Here is a 17,231-nt window from a genome sequence, read left to right as displayed (position 1 = left end):
TCTGTCGGTTAGACAGAGAAAGTCCGTGGTTAGCGGCAAAACTTGTATAGAAATAAAGACTCTTTTTTGCGGATTATAGAATTCTTTAACTCTGGTTATGAAAGAATTGTTTGATGATTTTTGAAAGGATTGTACTAAAGAACTTGTGTTAAGAATTAATTAAGGAACATTGTTGTATATGTCGTGGTAGTAATTAGATAACATTAAAGAACAGGTGAGTCATGCGGTGTGGAAAGTGGGGACCGGCTCAGGTTATCGGTCAAGGATGGGTGGACTCGATTAGTCGAGTACTTTTCACTTTGCCTTAGTTAGTTAGAGATTTATCTCTTGTCATATTTCGAATTTAATGATGGCGGTTGTGCCTCTTAAACGCGGGGAAAAAGGCGTTGTTTTTGGATCCTTAATATGTGAAAGGGATTTTCTTCTCTTATAATGTAGAATCTAGAGTCCATAGAATCTTTAACGTCATCGATCTGGCTTGTGGCGTAGGGTCTTGCAACTACGAACACATCAGGTGGAAGTCTTCTTCTCTTTCGTTGCTCGTATCCTTGCTTCGCATTATCAGAGTAGGGTGTCGTCAACGGATTTAGAGGATAAAGAAGGCTATCTTCCAAGTCGCCCCGATATTTTAGGACGGGGACCTTACAGTTGGTATCAAAGCCAAGAATAAACAGAGGTTAATCCAACTTTAAGAGGGGAATGTAGGGGAAGAATGTGTTTTTTTTCCACTATTGCTACTTTTGTTTCTAAATTACTCTATTAAAATGATCTTATATTCTTACGTATTTATATATAACACGTCTCAGGATCAGCATGAGGCATACATGCGATTTCAGGTGTTCAACATCATGTACATGTCTGCGTGCCGATCAAACGACTACGAATTTTGGGCATCAATCATGAGGATCCTCGAGATATCGACCACTCCGCCACGTTTTCGAACCCAACGAGGATGGTCTCGAGCCTGGTGGTCTTGTGGGAGTACTTTTACCATCTGGGCTGGAAGCTTAGGGAATTTAAATAATGATCTTCGCCGCATCAAATGGTGCGAGGAGCTAAGGATGGTCCATTACTATGCCTTTTGACCAACCGATGTCAAAACAATGGCGGCAGATGGAAGCGTCAACCTCAATCGGTGGGTCTATGACAAGGTCATTGCAATCATTCCAAAAGACCGAGTGGTTGTTATAGGTAGAACTAGCCACTTCTCGGGCAAGGGATGGACAACAGGATTACCACAACTCCCCGCCACTTATCGACTATTAGCCCCTATATAAAATCCTCCGCGCTTCTTCCTAAAGAGTGTCCAAGAATATCACAGCTTCAAATATACACCTGAGGATTAGGGTTACTATAACATTTTGTAATAAGGCCATTTGTATTCTCACATCAATAGAAGATGCTGATTTTTTTTGGAAGAGAAACTGTTGATAAATAATTTACTCTTGAGCTTAATCGAGATTTGGTGTTCCCTACATGCTTCACGATAGTGCTAGGAACAGAAAGCTTGTTAACGCGTATGTGTTGCAAATATAAACTTAGTTGTTTTGCTCAAAAGAATTGATTGACTGGTCAAGTCATTGACTGATTGTTGGTGAATGACTGGTTAAGTCATGTGATTGGACTAAGGTATGATTGGATAAGTCATGTGTTGAACTCTACAGGACTAGATAAACCCAATACTTTAAATGACTTAAGTTATTATAAGCATTGGTGTTAAAAATTTGCAGGAGAACCCTCAAATTACTCCTATAGTGGAGAATCCTCGGAATGATGCTTTATACACGGAAGTTCAGGAGAAGAAATTGTTGCTCAAACAAATGCAACCACCTTCTTTTAAGGGTGAAGGTGCCAATGTGGAAAAGGATGCGGAAGTTTGGATTGAAGCTATGGACGATTATTTCTCAGCTGCCAAGAATGCACTTGCAAACCAAGCGATGATGGGGATGTTTTGCCTTACGGGTGAAGCCAAATTATGGTGGAAACAACATTGCCGTGACATGGGAGTGTTAGAAAATTCCCAGAATTGGAGGGAAATCAAGCAAGCAGTGAAGGAAAGATACTTACCCCCTGCTCATGAAGCGTTAAAGATGAACGAGTTCTTTAGCTTGAAGCAATACAGCCCTATCCCTGGAAGAGTATTACTCAAAGTTCGTAAATCTTAGGCGTTATGCACCACCAATGATGATAGAGAAACAAGTAGCTCGGTTTTGCCAAGGTTTAAGAGAACCCATTTGCTCACAACTGGAAACCATGAAACCTACCACTGTGCAAGATTCCTTATTGCGAGCCAAACCTTTGACGAAGGAGCAAGGCATAAGGAGGAGAGTTGAACAGAATCAGAGTTTTAATGGTGCTAGGCGACCAGTAAGATTTTCCAATAATGAGAGGCAGCCACAAAGAGCCTATGCTGCAAACGTGCAAAACCCTACAAGGTTGGATTTTCGATGCTTTGAGTGTGGAGAACTGGGACATTACCGGAACAGATGTCCACACTTATCTAACAGAGCAACGGTAGCAACGGAGGCAGACCAAAGACCCCGCCCTATTGGAAACAACACTGGACGAGGTGGTGGACGTGGACGAGGGCGAGGGAGAGCATCAAGGGCATTTGGAAGAGGTCAAGGTAGGAATGCACATGCACGTGTAACCATAGGAGAACCTACCATTGGTGAAGAAGAAGAAAGAGCGACTATCTATGCAGCTATTGACAACCTTGGAACTCAACGGAAATTCGCTGTTATTCAGACCCTAGCCACTTGTCAAGGTAAATCTTTTAACCTTCTCATCGATTGTGGCAGTACCCATTCTTTTCTATCCCCAAAATGTTTACGAAAGTTGAACCTAAACCAAAAACAAGCTAAACCTATGACGGTAGAATTGGCTAATGGGAAAACCGTAGTATCTCGACATTCTATGGGAATCCTTGATTTTGAACTAGGAGGGCACACTACTTCAGCTTTCTTTAGAACCCTACCAGTTGGAATGTACAATGGGATTATTGGGATGGATTGGTTATCTAAGAATCAGGCTAGCATCCATTGTGGTCAAGGTAGTTTGAGCTTTAGAGATAGTCAAGCAAGGCAAGTCAAAGTGCAAGGGCAAAGTGGGAGCCCAAAAATTCAATTAGTAAAGGCAAACCGTCTACTCAAAGGTATGAGAGCTGGTCAACAGGTATTTGTGGTCAAGTTGAATAAGGTCAATCCAAATTCAAGTGATACAAAACCCTCGTGGCTTCATGAATATTCAGATATTTTTCCTAAAGACCTTACCTCCCTTCCTCCAACCCGATAAATTGACCATGAGATAGAGATTCTCCCAAGAAGTGAGCCCGTGTCAAAGTGTGCCCGTGTCAAAGAGACCTTACAAAATGGTCTTACCGGAGGCAATTGAACTGAAGGAGCAGCTTCGTCAACTTCTAGAACAGGGATTTATTAGACCAAGCAAATCTAGTTGGGGAGCGCGGGTACTTTTTCAGAAAAAGAAAGATGGGACTTTAAGACTCTGCATTGATTATAGAGGACTAAACCAGGTAACAATTAAGAACAACTATCCTATACCCCGAATCGATGAATTTCTGGGCAAGCTACATGGTTCTAAGATCTTCTCAAAGATAGATCTAAGATCTGGTTACTATCAAATCAGAATAAAGGAATCAGATATTCCAAAAACAGCTTTCAACACCCGTTATGGCCATTTTGAATTTATAGTAATGTCATTTGGTCTAACCAATGCTCCAGTTACATTCAATAGATTGATGCAAGATATCTTCAGGCCTTACCTAGACGATTTTGTCCTTGTCTTCTTTGATGATATTCTAATCTACTCAAAAGATGAACAAGAACATGTAGCTCACCTAAGGAAGGTGTTAGACATTCTTCGCCAGCATAAGCTATACGCAAAGATGAGCAAGTGTTCATTCTTCTCTCCAAGGATTGAATACTTGGGATTTATTGTTTCGCAAGAAGGAATTTCAGTAGACCCCGCTAAAGTTCAAGACATTGTTGAATGGCCTCGGCCAACTAATGTAAGTGAGCTTAGAGGATTCTTGGGAATCATAGGCTGGTATAGAATCTTTATAAAGAATTATGTGGTGATCGCCGCACCCTTGACAGACCTCTTGAAGAAAGGAGCAAGGATCAATTGGGAACCAGTACATCAAGAAAGGTTCAACCAACTTAAGCAATATGTGATTACGGCCCCATGTCTAAAGCTACCAGATTTCAATCAAACCTTTGAAGTTGTCACTGATGCTAGTGGAATAGCAGTTGGAGGAGTGTTAACTCAAGAAGGCAAACCAATAGCTTTCACCTCATGTAAGATTAAGGTTCATGAAAAGAACTATCCGACCCATGATCTTGAACTGTTGGCAGTCATTCATGCTTTAAAGCTATGGAGACACTATTTATTGGGAAGAAAGTTTTGACTTATAACCAACCATAAGAGCTTAAAGTGGATCTTTATCCAAGCAACCTTGAATATGCGACAAAGGCGATGGGTGGAACTTTTACAGGAGTATGACTTTGATATTATCTACTGCCCTGGGAAAGAAAACACGGTTGCAGATTCGTTGAGTCGGAAACCTTTTGTGGGACTCATATCCATACCTAAAAACCCGATCATTGAAAGGATTAAGGAAGCTGCATCATCTGATCCAGAGTATCAAAGGCAGCTTAACCTTGTTTGATCTTGAGAGTCAAAGACTATACCTTCAATGATACACTTCTCAGAAGATGGACTTTGTCTCTACCACAGAGATAGGTTATGTGTACCGAGGGACCCTAACTTAAAGAAGGCTATTTTGTTCGAAGCCCACGATATCCCTACTTCAGGACACCCAAGTTATGCAAAGACTCTCAATGCAGTACGTAAAAGCTTCTATTGGATTGGACAGAAGGCAGATGTACTACGCTATGTTCGCCACTGCTTATCATGCCAAATGATTAAGGTTGAAAGGGTTAAACTTCCCGGTAAACTTCAACCTCTAGACATTCCACAAATGAAGTGGGAATGTATAAGCATGGACTTTGTCACAGGATTACCTACGGTACAAGGTGGGTACAGCTCACTTATGGTGGTCGTTGATCTACTCACGAAGGTTACACACCTCATCCCAGTCAAGACAACATTTACTGCCTCTGATATTGCACGACTATTTGTTAAAGAGGTTTTCAGATTGCATGGATTACCCAAGCGAATTGTAAGCGATCGATATGCGAAGTTTACTTCAAATTTTTGGACTTCTCTCTTCAAGGCAATTGGGACAGAATTGAACTTTAGTACTGCATACCATCCTCAATCAGATGGACAAACCGAGCGAGTCAACCAAGTCATTGAAGATATTCTCAGAGCTATTGTAGTAGGGAACCTAAGCGATAGATTCAATTTTTACCTCTAGTGAAGTATGCCTACAATGCTTCTTATCACCAAAGCATTGGTATGACCCCATTTTGTGCCTTATATGGACAGGACTGTATCTCTCCGCTTAATTTTTCAGATCCTACCATAAGAGTAGAAGCGTCTAAGAAGATGCTTGAAGAAATGGAAATCCAAACGAAAGCCATTCTGAGGGATATTCAAGCGGCCCAGGATTGCCAAAAACAGTATGCAGATGGAAAGAGGTCCGAGCGAAGATTCAAAGAAGGCGACAAGGTTTTTCTTCGGATTCATCCAAAGAGAAGTATTTTATCGCTTGGAAAGTACAAGAAGCTTAGCCCACGTTATTGTGGTCCTTATGAAGTGATCAAGTGTATCGGTACTCAAGCTTACAAGTTGAAGTTACCAGAACATATTAAAGTTCATGAAGTATTTCATGTGAGCTTATTGAAGCCCTATATTCCTAGTGATGATCAACTCCTAAATGATGAACAGATTGTCATGCCTACCCAGAGTATCTTAGAACTCCAACCATCCAGGATTCTGGAGTCCCGAGAGAAGATTCTTTGGAATAGAATCCTCTGAAAACACCTTGTTCAATGGCAGGACTACCTTGAAGAAGATGCAACATGGGAAGATGAAGCTACCTTAGAGAAGGATTATCCTCACTTTTTCTCGAGATGAGGACATTTTGAATCCCTAATTTGGGGAGATTGTAATATACCCAACATTTATTCATATAAGCCATTTCAGTTATTTTGCAAAGCAATTGAGATTCTCAATTTTGTGAGTCATCATGAGATTATCAGAGCAATCGGATTGAAAATTGGGTTCAGAATCCATTTACTTATGATCTCTCTTTATGTGGAACCATAGGTTTATGTGGAAACCTAATCTATGTGTGAAGAAAAAGCTTAGAGATAGTATTTTTAGGAGAGAAAGAGAGGTGAGTCAAAATTAGGATACTTCTTTCTTATCTCTTTCAAAATAGAATGGGAACTTGTAAGTATAGAGCTTTTTAAAATCGCGCAAAGGATTCGCGAACGCAAAAAAAAAAATTAAAAAAAATTATAGAGCCACGATGACGCGCGAGCTTTTCCTTCTCCTATTCTTGAAACCTCTCAGTATTTTTAGCACCCCCCTAAGTCCTATATAAAGGACTCTTCTCATCTCACTTTGAACACACACATCTACAGAAGCGGAAGCTCTCTCTCAACGACGTGCCGGAGGAAGCCTCTCTCCCTTAACCTCTCACCTTCAAGCCATCTCCATCTCCAATCGTCGACGTGCCGTCACCCGATTTGTGAACTCTCTCTCTCTCTCTCTCTCTCTCTCTCTCTCTCTCTCTCTCTCTCTCTCCCCCCCCCCCCCCCCCCCCCCCCTAACAACGTGCTTTTCTTTTCTCCATTCCGAAGCTATGGCTCCAAAGCGTGTAACGCAAATTTCTAAGGACGCCCATGCCGTTGTACCACCAAGGAAGGTGGGAAGAAGGGTGTCAACCCCGAACGTACCTCATGCGGAAGCATCAATCAATGAAGAAGTCGAAGCCATCCAACCGCCAGCACAGGAGTTAGCCGCACGCACTCCAAATCCGGTAAAACAAATTTAAAATTATTCATAGTATTCATGTTGACCGGTAAGATGAACTTAGATTTAACCTTACCTTAAACCAACCGGAAACGTGATTGTTCAATCACATGAAACAAGCATATGTTTCATAAAGTAGTAAAAGTATTGTTTTTATAAACTGTTATTGTTTGATAAAGAAATATTGTTGATAAGTGATTATGGTTTGAGAATATGATTTTGATTTATTTTGTTGAAAGAAATATTTAGAATATGAAATACTGAAAGAAAATCTTGTTTCCAGATGGAACTCGCGGTTAGCGAGAGGAATCCGCGGTTAGCGGAAATTAAAGTTGAGCTCATCAACTTTCTTTTTTTTACCTTGCGGGTAGCAAGATGACCCTTGCGGTTAGCAAAAGGGAAGTATGCGCATCTCGCGGTTAGCCATTAGGAAAAACCTTTGCAAAGGCTATGTTGGTTAGACAGAGAAAGTCCGTGGTTAGCGGCAAAACTTGTATAGAAATAAAGACTCGTTTTTTTGCGGATTATAGAATTCTTTATCTCTGGTTATGAAAGAATTGTTTGATGATGTTTGAAAGGATTGTACTAAAGATTTTGTGTTAAGAATTAATTAAGGAACGTTGTTGTATATGTCGTGGTAGTAATTAGATAACATTAAAAGAACGGGTGAGTGCGGTGTGGAAAGTGGGGACCGGCTCAGGTTGCCGGTCAAGGATGGGTGGACTCGATTAGTCGAGTACTTTTCACTTTGCCTTAGTTAGTTAGAGATTTATCTCTTGTCATATTTCGGATTTAACGATGGCGGCCATGCCTCTTAAACGCGGGGAAAAAGGCGTTGTTTTTGGATCCTTAATATATGAAAGGGATTTTCTTCTCTTATAATGTAGGATCTAGAGTCCATAGAATCTTTAACCTCATTGATCTAGCTTGTGGCGTAGGGTCTTGCAACTATGAACACATCAGGTGGAAGTATTCTTCTCTTTCGTTGCTCGTATCCGTGCTTCGCATTATTATAGTAGGGTGCCGTCAACGGATTTAAAGGATAAAGAAGGCTATCTTCCAAGTCACCCCGATCTTTTAGGACGGGGACCTTACACTCTCTATCTATCTATCTATCTCTCTCTCTCTCTCTCTCTCTCTCTCTCTCTCTCTCTCTCTCTCTCTCTCTCTCTCTCTCTCTCTCTCTCTTCCCCCCCCCCCCCCCCTCCCTCCGAGAGTGGCGCTCAAGGGCGATTTCACAATTGATAGAATGAGATATGTGCGCCATTCTGCACACAAGGTTCCAAGTTATGCTACCACAACATTAAAATTCTTTTCTATCACACACAGGGAGAATACACACACACACACACACAAACATACCTGCTCTCTCTATCTATCTCTCTCTTCCTCTCTGTACCCTAGCTATACTTCTCCTCTGTGGTTTCATTCCCATATCTAACTCTCTATTTGTCATTATGGCACGTGTATGACGTTTAGCTGAACATAGAATTGTCTCCACGGGCCATTGCAAAAACTCGTCAAATTTATGGGTGGTTGTCATTTTGTCTTGTGTAGCAATCCCAATAACATACCATTTCTAGTTTATCATTTACACACACACACACACACACACAACACTACTCGTTGTCTCCCTTTCCTTGCTCTTAATCTACTTCCCTCTCTATGTCTCTCTCTCACCTGTAGCTATATGTAGAATTTGGGTTTCTGAGACGGACAGCAAGACCCTTTGCGTTCTCACCTTGTGCGATGCTCTTCTAAATTGTTGTCCTTCTCTGCCTCTCTCTCTCTCACACTCTCTCTCTCTTGCAATGGATGATGGCTCTCTCTCTCTCTCTCTCTCTCTCTCTCTCTCTCTCTCTCTCTCTCTCTCTCTCTCTCTCTCTCTCTCTCTCTAAGGTGCTACAATAAACATGCCAACAAATATTGTACAACCCATTTAGTGTGAAAATGACCTCTCAATCAAAATTATACGGTATAATAAATGCCCACTAGTTAATTTTAGCCGTTTGACATGTGTAAAGCATGGAGTTATTTTTTGTGCATGCTCGCAACGATACTATGAATGATTAGATTAAGAGAGAGAGAGAGAGAGAGAGAGAGAGAGAGAGAGAGAGAGAAGAGATACACTTAGGTAGAGCTCGTACAAAGAGCTCTAGAGAGAGAGAGAGAGGGTGGTTGAGAGAGAGAGAGAGAGAGATAGGTCCGTAAAAATAGCATCTCTTGAAGGTTGCCATGCCAAGCCCAGGAAAAGGTAAACCCTACTCTTGTTCACTTTTTATAGGTGCAATTTAATGTACATTTTGAGAGAGATAGAGACAACACTTTTACTTGTTTTATGGCACGCGGACAGGTGTTCTTGGTCAGCTAATTGTTTTTCGCATGCCTTAGAGCACTAAATGGGTATGTAGGGGGGTAGGCACTCAAATAAGAGGAGATGCTCTACTAACGTCTTCAAAATGCCAACATGACCTATGAGGCCTCTCTCTCACTTACACACACACACACACAAAATTAGAGAGAGATAGAGTGAGACCAACACAGAGTGAGAGAGAAAAGAAACCTCTTTTTGGTGTCCTATGGCACGCATATACGTTGTATCGATCTATCGATTGTTCCTCGCGCGTCATGGAGCATATAATGGGTAGCAAAACAGGGAGAGAGAGGAGTTGGCACGCATATACGTAGTATCGATCTATCGATTGTTCCTCGCGCGTCATGGAGCATATAATGGGTAGAAAAACAGGGAGAGAGAGGAGTTGGAACTCAAATAAAATGAGTTGCTCTAAGTAACCTCTGTAAAATGCAAACATGACCTATGAGACCAATCTGTCATAAAGAGAGAGAGAGAGAGAGAGAGCTTGCAATTTAGGAGAAATGAATTATAATATTTAATAAAAAAGTTAAATGCTGGTCTGTCCCAGTACTTACCTATTTTTGCCTGTATTATATTTTTCTTAGGATTAAGATTCCGCAGAATGAAGAGGGAAAGGGTCGATCCAGAAATTGTCTTAGGTGAACAGGAAGTAGAAGAGAGACCACCTTAGTTGCTAGAGGCTCTTTAAAGAGAGATGTGAACTTTTCTCAGGCCAAAGATACATTTCTCGGAGATGATATTGTGGGGACAGAGGAACCGCCCAATGACTCAGAAGTTTTAGAGTAGGAAGAAGTGCTTGTAAGCTAGAAGCTTCAAGTGACTAGCACCAAAAAGAGAAACATTGATCTTTCTTTTGTGAGTGAGCCAGCTACAAAATGTAAGGAGGGGGTGGATGGGTTGAAACCCTGCATGTGTGGATGAAAGACTGTTTGATTTTGCAGTATCTGCAGGAGCTGCTGAAATGTTCACCAAGGTCTCTTCTATCGTCAATGCCCCATTCATTCTGAATGACCTTATAGCTCAGCACAAAGATTTACTCAAGTTTGAAAGAGACAAGTTTGAGCTTGAGGTCCACAGGGGCAGGGTGGTTCTTGCTAACATGGTGGTGGTGCACTTAAAAGATTGTGATTCCACAAGATGGTCATACAAGAAGTACCATTAGTTGCCTATCATCTATAGACCCTCATGGTTTCCTATGCACAAATGAGATTGCAAGTTAATTAAAGAACCCTTCGGGTTCCTTCTATTCTTAAATTTTCTATTTGCTAGTCTACTGAAAGATCCTTCAGAGGTAATGGATGAGGAGGATCTACCACCCAATGAACAAGATGATGAGGACATGGAGTCCAATGAGGTTTTTGAGATTGAGGAGGATATTAATCTTGACGCAGAGGCTAAAGAGGTGCAATGAAGCAAATTACTTACAGTTAAAACATCTGGCATCAAACTACCTTTAGATGTCTTTGGCTTTAGTGAGAAGCAAGCCACATTGATGCTTCTTAGACTTCCAGACTTCAAATCTGGTGAAAGATCATATATTTTCCTCCATGACATTCAAATTATATTTTATTTAAGGGAGGACTTTGCACCTGCCACGCTCTCCAAATTTCAAGAGGGGAAGAGCGGATTTGTATCTAATGACAGCAGTGAGACAACGAGGTGATGGAAACCTCTAGTAACCCAATGGAGTGCCTCAAACTCTACTTTGACAAGGCAAAAAAGCATAGAGATACACTCCCAGATGAGGCCACCTTCCAAGCTATCAGAAACAACCTTAGGCCATCAACGATACTCAAAAGTAGTGGGTCGGTTTAAACGCGTCTCGCACAAGGGTCCACAAGGTCAGTGGACCTATGGAAGGATGATTATATATCCAAGATGAGAGCTACATGGTAAGAACCCAGCACCCCCCCCCCCCCCCCCCCCACCCCACCCAAATTCTAGATGTCATTGTCTTTCTATAACTCATCCTTTTGTGTACAGTCATGGATTGCTGAAAAGGATGACTTCCTTCACCATTGGACAAGAGAGTATCATGGAAGGGAAGCTGCACTAGGACAATACCTTGCCAGACTCTGGAGGCACCCATACTAGTCTTTCACAATGGAATTTCCCAAGAGGGAAGTACTACAACATTCACCCTCAACACGCTCTCACGCTTCCTAGGTGGACCAATGCTATCACAAAATGAAGACAAAGATATCCTCGTCAACAAAGTTTTTGCTACAGAATGTTTTGGATATTGTCCAAGGTACACTAGTGGTCATCCACCTTATTATTACACATCTCTTACACATACACAACAATGGCACTCACTTTGTAGAAACCAAACCTAAATGAACTATTAGATTATGGCAAACATTTAATGATCTGATACAAGGGTAATGTACCAAAATATATCCACTATCTTTCATCAAGTTGAGAGACTTGTGATTTGTATTGTATCTATTATATCATTAGGCATCTCTTATATATGTTGTAACCCAAAATCAAAATCTCTTGATCCACCTATGGTTAACATATTGCATTGCCTCTCTCCACTTTCTGTGGCCTTCACGAGCACTGGAGTTGTTGGATGCCTCTACTTGGTTTTGTTTCCTTTGTTGCAAATGCCTAATTGCTTGTGCTATTGCCAAACTATCCAATACATGTTTTTCTTGCAATCGATGAAGAATTCTACGATAAAACCACTGAAACAACTCTTTCAAACTGCTTGCCTTATCTCAAGAGCCACCATGTTGTATTGTCTGAAATATGCATTTATGGCCATGTAATAAGACTTTTGCAAGCCTTGGGTATTCCATATACTTGGGTTTCCATACTTTTGAATGAAGTATGGTAAGTGATTGAAAATGATGTGCTATAAATAAAACAAGTTGTCAGGAATTTTAAACAACCTTTTAGCCCTTATCATTTAAAACGGTGCGTTAATAATACCATGTAATGAGTAATCTGAGTTTTAGTCCATGCTATTCTAAATGATTTCTTTAGTATCTGAAGGTTCTCCTTAAACTTTTTTAGACCATTTTGTGTCCACTCATCTTTGTCACACATCTGAAATAGCATATTGATGGAATGCCACACTTCACGAGTTGTGGGTTCCTGGTCCTTCATTGCCATATGGAGATTTTTCCATTGTTGAAACTCAATTTTGCTGACATAAGTGGACTAATATATCCTTCCATGCTTGGTTAGCTTCTTATCTTTGATGCCTGTTGGTTTTGATAAAAAAACGACGTGCCTTGACCCCACCAATAGATGGCTTGCAAGGTACATCTTTATCATTGGTTGACCTTTTCTCGTCCCACTGGATTTTCACATTGCCCCCATGGAGACCTATCTTTGACAAAACCAGTTCAAGCACCTCTACCGCAACCTTCTGTTCTTTTTAGTTCTTGATTTTTCAACCAAACCCAATGTACAGATACAGCAACTTCTCCACAATTCTTCAAAGAGCATGCATTGTACAAATGTGGACATTGACAAGTGGAATATCTAGAACTCGGTGGAAATTAGGATCCTCATTGTGGCGAATAGTTGCCTTTCTCCACCAGTTTGGGTCCATCGTGCAAGCTCCATGCAGTACAAGCATGCAGCCTTTACCATAGCACCCATTCCACAATTATACATACACTTCAATGTTTTAAGGTCACCTGCAAGATGCCATTGGACCTGAAACTCTCCTCTCCCATTGACAACCAGCACCTTTCCTTGATTCATTTGTTTATCAATGATATCAGGGATAGGGGTTTGATGGAACACCCAATATTAAATGTCATGGTCTTCTTTCTTTACCTTCAAGATTAATCCCGCATGAGACATGAAACTAAATCTAAAACTAAATCTCAAGAGGGCTCACCAAAGCTAAAGAGAAAGGTGGAAATGAAATATCTGAAAAGCACCAAACCACCATATATTTATTTATGATTGAACACTAAAAGATGAAGGATCATCAGTGGGGCATTTTGAAAGATCCCTATTCATCAATGTTATTGTGACTTGTTATAACTTATTCTCTTTGAGGATCTCACACTCATCTAGCTTCAAAATAGAATGCAGTATGCCACTTGTCTCTTTAAATGTTACATTGTAGAACTCAAACATTCTAGTTTGCAACAAAGTGAGGTCCATGAAGATATTGTTGTACTCATTGTAGATTACAGTTGTTACTTGAGATCTATGGATAGCATCAATATGAAATGGACATCCAATGAAATTTGTCTGTGCATGGTTGAGTTAAAGTCTCTCTTTCCAAACACTTGTTGCTGTTAGTAGAAGTTTAGACTTTATTCCATTCCTCACAAAATGGAGGAGATAGACTGTTGAATAGTTGAGTACCCTCTCTTACTTACACCAAGGGAGTAAAGTGTGCCATGTATTTCACTGGCAGGCACTGCACTCTTTGTAATAAAATGGTCAACATCCCGCTTCAAAACGTTATACTTTTTGTCATGCATTATGTCCTTTGCAAGACCACTTGTTATCAAAGGCTTCAATTGCTTTCCTAGATTGGCCTTTGGATCTATGTTTTCTTTGTTTGGATATATAGCATGTCTACATAGAAAATATAGCAGACATAAGAAAAAATAATGTATAGTTGAAATAAACTAAAGGTTCACAATCCTGACCTCTGATGCATGGTTTTTAGGACCCCTTCTGAAGATGCAATAAAGGCACAGTCAGTTGTTGGGGAGATGAGGATACTCTAGTCCAAGGGATCTCGAAAGAGAAGAAAAATCTACTTCACAAGCACCAAAGAGTAAAAAGTGCCATGGACAGAAGATACGTGGGAACGAGCTCTTATGCATGCCTACAACCTATATCTTACAGAATAGCCCATTCTAGGTGTGAATTTCTAGTGAAATTTACACGAGGATGTTCATGTGGACTCACAGCACAACATACTCCGTTTTCACTTTTTTACCGACAGTAAATATTTTTTACCACAGTAAATATTTTTTACCTGCAGAAAATATTTTTCACCTAAATGGTAAATACAAATCACTTTTTACCTACAGTAACTTTTTTTTACCCATGGTAAATATTTTTTACTGCACCATAAGTATTTGGTAGGTAACAGTTCACTGTTACTAGAAGCAGTGATTGGGCATCAACAATGCAGTTACAGGAGGAGAAAAGGGGAAAATCTTATGGTAAAGGTGAGTCAACAGGGATAAAGACTTTCAGTTGAAAAGAGACATGCTGATTTTTTCAAAGAACACATGTCAAAAGAAGCCATGGTTGAGGATTTTTTGAGAATTTGATATTCAGGAGGACCCAGCTGCCACCCCCCCGCAGGCCCCCCCTGACATGTGCAGAACCTCCAGTTTCAACAGCCACCTTACCTGCTCTTAAATGCTGGTCAAGGCCTTATCCCCATGTGTCACAATCAGAAAAATGAGCATTTATCCTCCCCTCTCACATCACTCTAGAGAATATCTTGATGGTGACATATCAGGTGACCTCAATCTGTTGACCACCCTAAGCAAAACGTAACCCCAATCAGCGGATTTAAGCATGTTTATCCCTAATCCTAAACCCTCTCAGAAACCTATATAAGGAGGCCTTCTCTCACTCAAAACCAACACTTCACCCACTTCACCAAGCAACGAAGCTATGACGACATTGCTCACAACGAGGAGCTATGGATAGAGCTCTACTCTCTCTCCCTCTCTCTCTCTCTCTCCCTCTAGTATGCTACATTACTAGCCCTAAAACCTAAATAAGGAGTCTTCTCTCATGCTCCATGGCCACCATCCTCGCCATCATTCTTTAAGGTATTGATGTGTTGCTAGTAGGATCATACCTACTTGCTGGGTTGATTGTTTTTGACAAGGGATTATGCCATCCTTGGCTTGCTTCTCTATATCCTTGTTATGTATGATCAGATGCCGTTGTATTGTTAAGCTGATGTCTTGTATATATATATGCTACATAAGGTCCCTAAGCTTCGTTTCTATGTGTTTTGCCATATGTTTTGATGCCATCATAATGCCAGAAGTCTCACTTGCCTATGTGCACTATGTGTGAGGTTCCTAAACCTCTTAATTTAGGGTGGTGCTCCCTTTGTTTTGTTCTTTGCTTGTTTGCATGAGGCGTGGTTTGTGGAGTGTGCACGAGTACAGAGGCCACCCGATTGCACTGCTCTTTTTCCCGCTATCATTTTGGTGCCCCCACTGAGGAGGGCTACACAGACCTTCAGTCCACAAGCAATGAAGATGTGCAATCTACAACATGGACGAATGGCGTGAGGAGTTTGCAAATTTGAGAACAGAAGAGGAAGAGGCTTTAGAGGCCTTAAAAGCTTTCATCGAGGTCTTGTTACCAGGTTGCAGTGTCATTGAAATTCAAGAAGTAAGTTCTTCTACATGCCTTGTTCGTGATCGTCGCCAACGAAGGAGAGTGAGAGGAAGAGCTTGATATACCTCTCCTCTCAACCTATGAGTGCTCCAGAAACCTCCAACGCACACGAGCTTGAAATATTCTACATCAACATACACGAAGGTAGTGTGACACACATTAAGGGAAGAGAAAGCATCACCAGACCTCTCTTTCCTGAGGAGCCGACTAAGAGGAGGAAGATCACCTCTACACCTAAGTGGCCCAAGGCCGTAGCGCGTGCTCAAGCGTAAGGTAACATTTGGCTTAATCTCATTAATAAGGGATTACATGACCACTACAGGCAAGAAAAAGGCTAGTGAGCAACCAACTTCAACCTCCAACTTGCAACCACGACTCTCACCCCTAAATCCTCCTGAAGCAAAGAGGCGAAGGCTTGCCTACAAGATTGCCGCCCGTCTGCGAGTGCTCCCAGTGCACTTTGTGAATCCAGACACCACCAATCCCAAGCCAACCTCCTGTCCGCGTGAAGATCACTTTGGATATTGTCCAAAGTGCTTTGGAGACCGGGTGAAAAGCCTCCCTGCCCTACCTTTGCTGCTAATTTTCAAGAAGTTATCTCAATATAAGGAAACTATCTTAGTTGATGATGTGCTGCACATTAATGGTGTCACTTTCATTCGTCATGTTGATTATGGTAATATCATCCAATTGTTGCTTGCTAAAAGACTCAGCATTGTACAAAGTGTTGCCATTACACCTTACGTCTTCACAGATGCATCAGGAAGAGTCGAAGTGATCCGAGGTGCTGACCTTCTGTTGCTGATCAGGCTCATTGGTCCCAAGGTGATGCAACTAAGCTAGGCTCTTGTGTGTAAGTATGGATGCCAATAATGAGAATGATGATCCCCGCATGTTTCGTTTCCATTTTGTGCGTCATATCCGTGTGAATATTTGTATTGATAGAAAAATCTTTTATCAGCAAAGAATAGCCCTGTTGTTTGGAGCCGAGAGACTTGGGGAAATCTTGCTCTCTCCTCATCCTGTCATTCTACCCTTACTAGACTATTACCATTCCTTTGATGTGTCGATCTTCATCCTATTTTGAGCTAAGTTGTGCTAAAGCTCCAAATTGTAATTACCATACTCTATTTTAAAATAAATTGGAGTTGTTTGTGTAATTGTTTACTCTCTCACTTATGGCCTTCCCTAATTTTTATGGTAAGCCTGGGGAGGTTGCTCCAAACTTTTTGGATAATTTGGAAATGGCCTTTCTGGTATCGGGAAGGGATGACGAAGCTACTAAGTTAAGGGCCTTTCCTTTGGTCTTGAGGGAAGGTGCAAAATTATGGTATCAAACTTTGGCACCTGAAGAAAGAAGAGACTGGGAGTCCTTAAAGGTGGCCTTCATCGAAGAATTTCGCCGCCATGAGCCTCCAGAGGAGATATGGAGACAGCTCTTAGAGCTACGCCAAACATCACCCAATGACTATAGAAGCGATGAAGGAAAGTTTTCCAACCTGTGGGAGAAATGGTGTGCATCACTAGGTGA

General features: G+C 41.2%; 1 protein-coding gene and 1 pseudogene across 1 annotated transcript; both read left to right on the top strand.

Moving 5' to 3' along the window:
- Positions 1 to 824: 824 nt before the first annotated feature.
- Positions 825 to 1,346, top strand: LOC147440423 (uncharacterized; annotated as a pseudogene).
- A 907-nt stretch (positions 1,347 to 2,253) lies between these two features.
- On the top strand, positions 2,254 to 3,294 carry LOC147440422 (uncharacterized). Its single transcript, XM_086483301.1, has one exon. It carries the CDS (start codon positions 2,254 to 2,256, stop codon positions 3,292 to 3,294), a length of 1,041 nt encoding a protein of 346 aa, XP_086339427.1.
- The last annotated feature ends 13,937 nt before the right edge of the window (positions 3,295 to 17,231 follow it).

This window comes from Adiantum capillus-veneris, chromosome 15 (genome assembly GCF_014529385.1).
Source record: "Adiantum capillus-veneris isolate H3 chromosome 15, ASM1452938v2, whole genome shotgun sequence".
Lineage (NCBI taxonomy): Eukaryota > Viridiplantae > Streptophyta > Polypodiopsida > Polypodiales > Pteridaceae > Adiantum > Adiantum capillus-veneris.
This window is presented reverse-complemented; position numbering and strand designations above follow the sequence as displayed.

Coding starts and splice junctions, on each gene's coding strand:
- LOC147440422 (XM_086483301.1), top strand. CDS start 2,254: ATGAAACCTACCACTGTGCAAGATTCCTTATTGCGAGCCAAACCTTTG.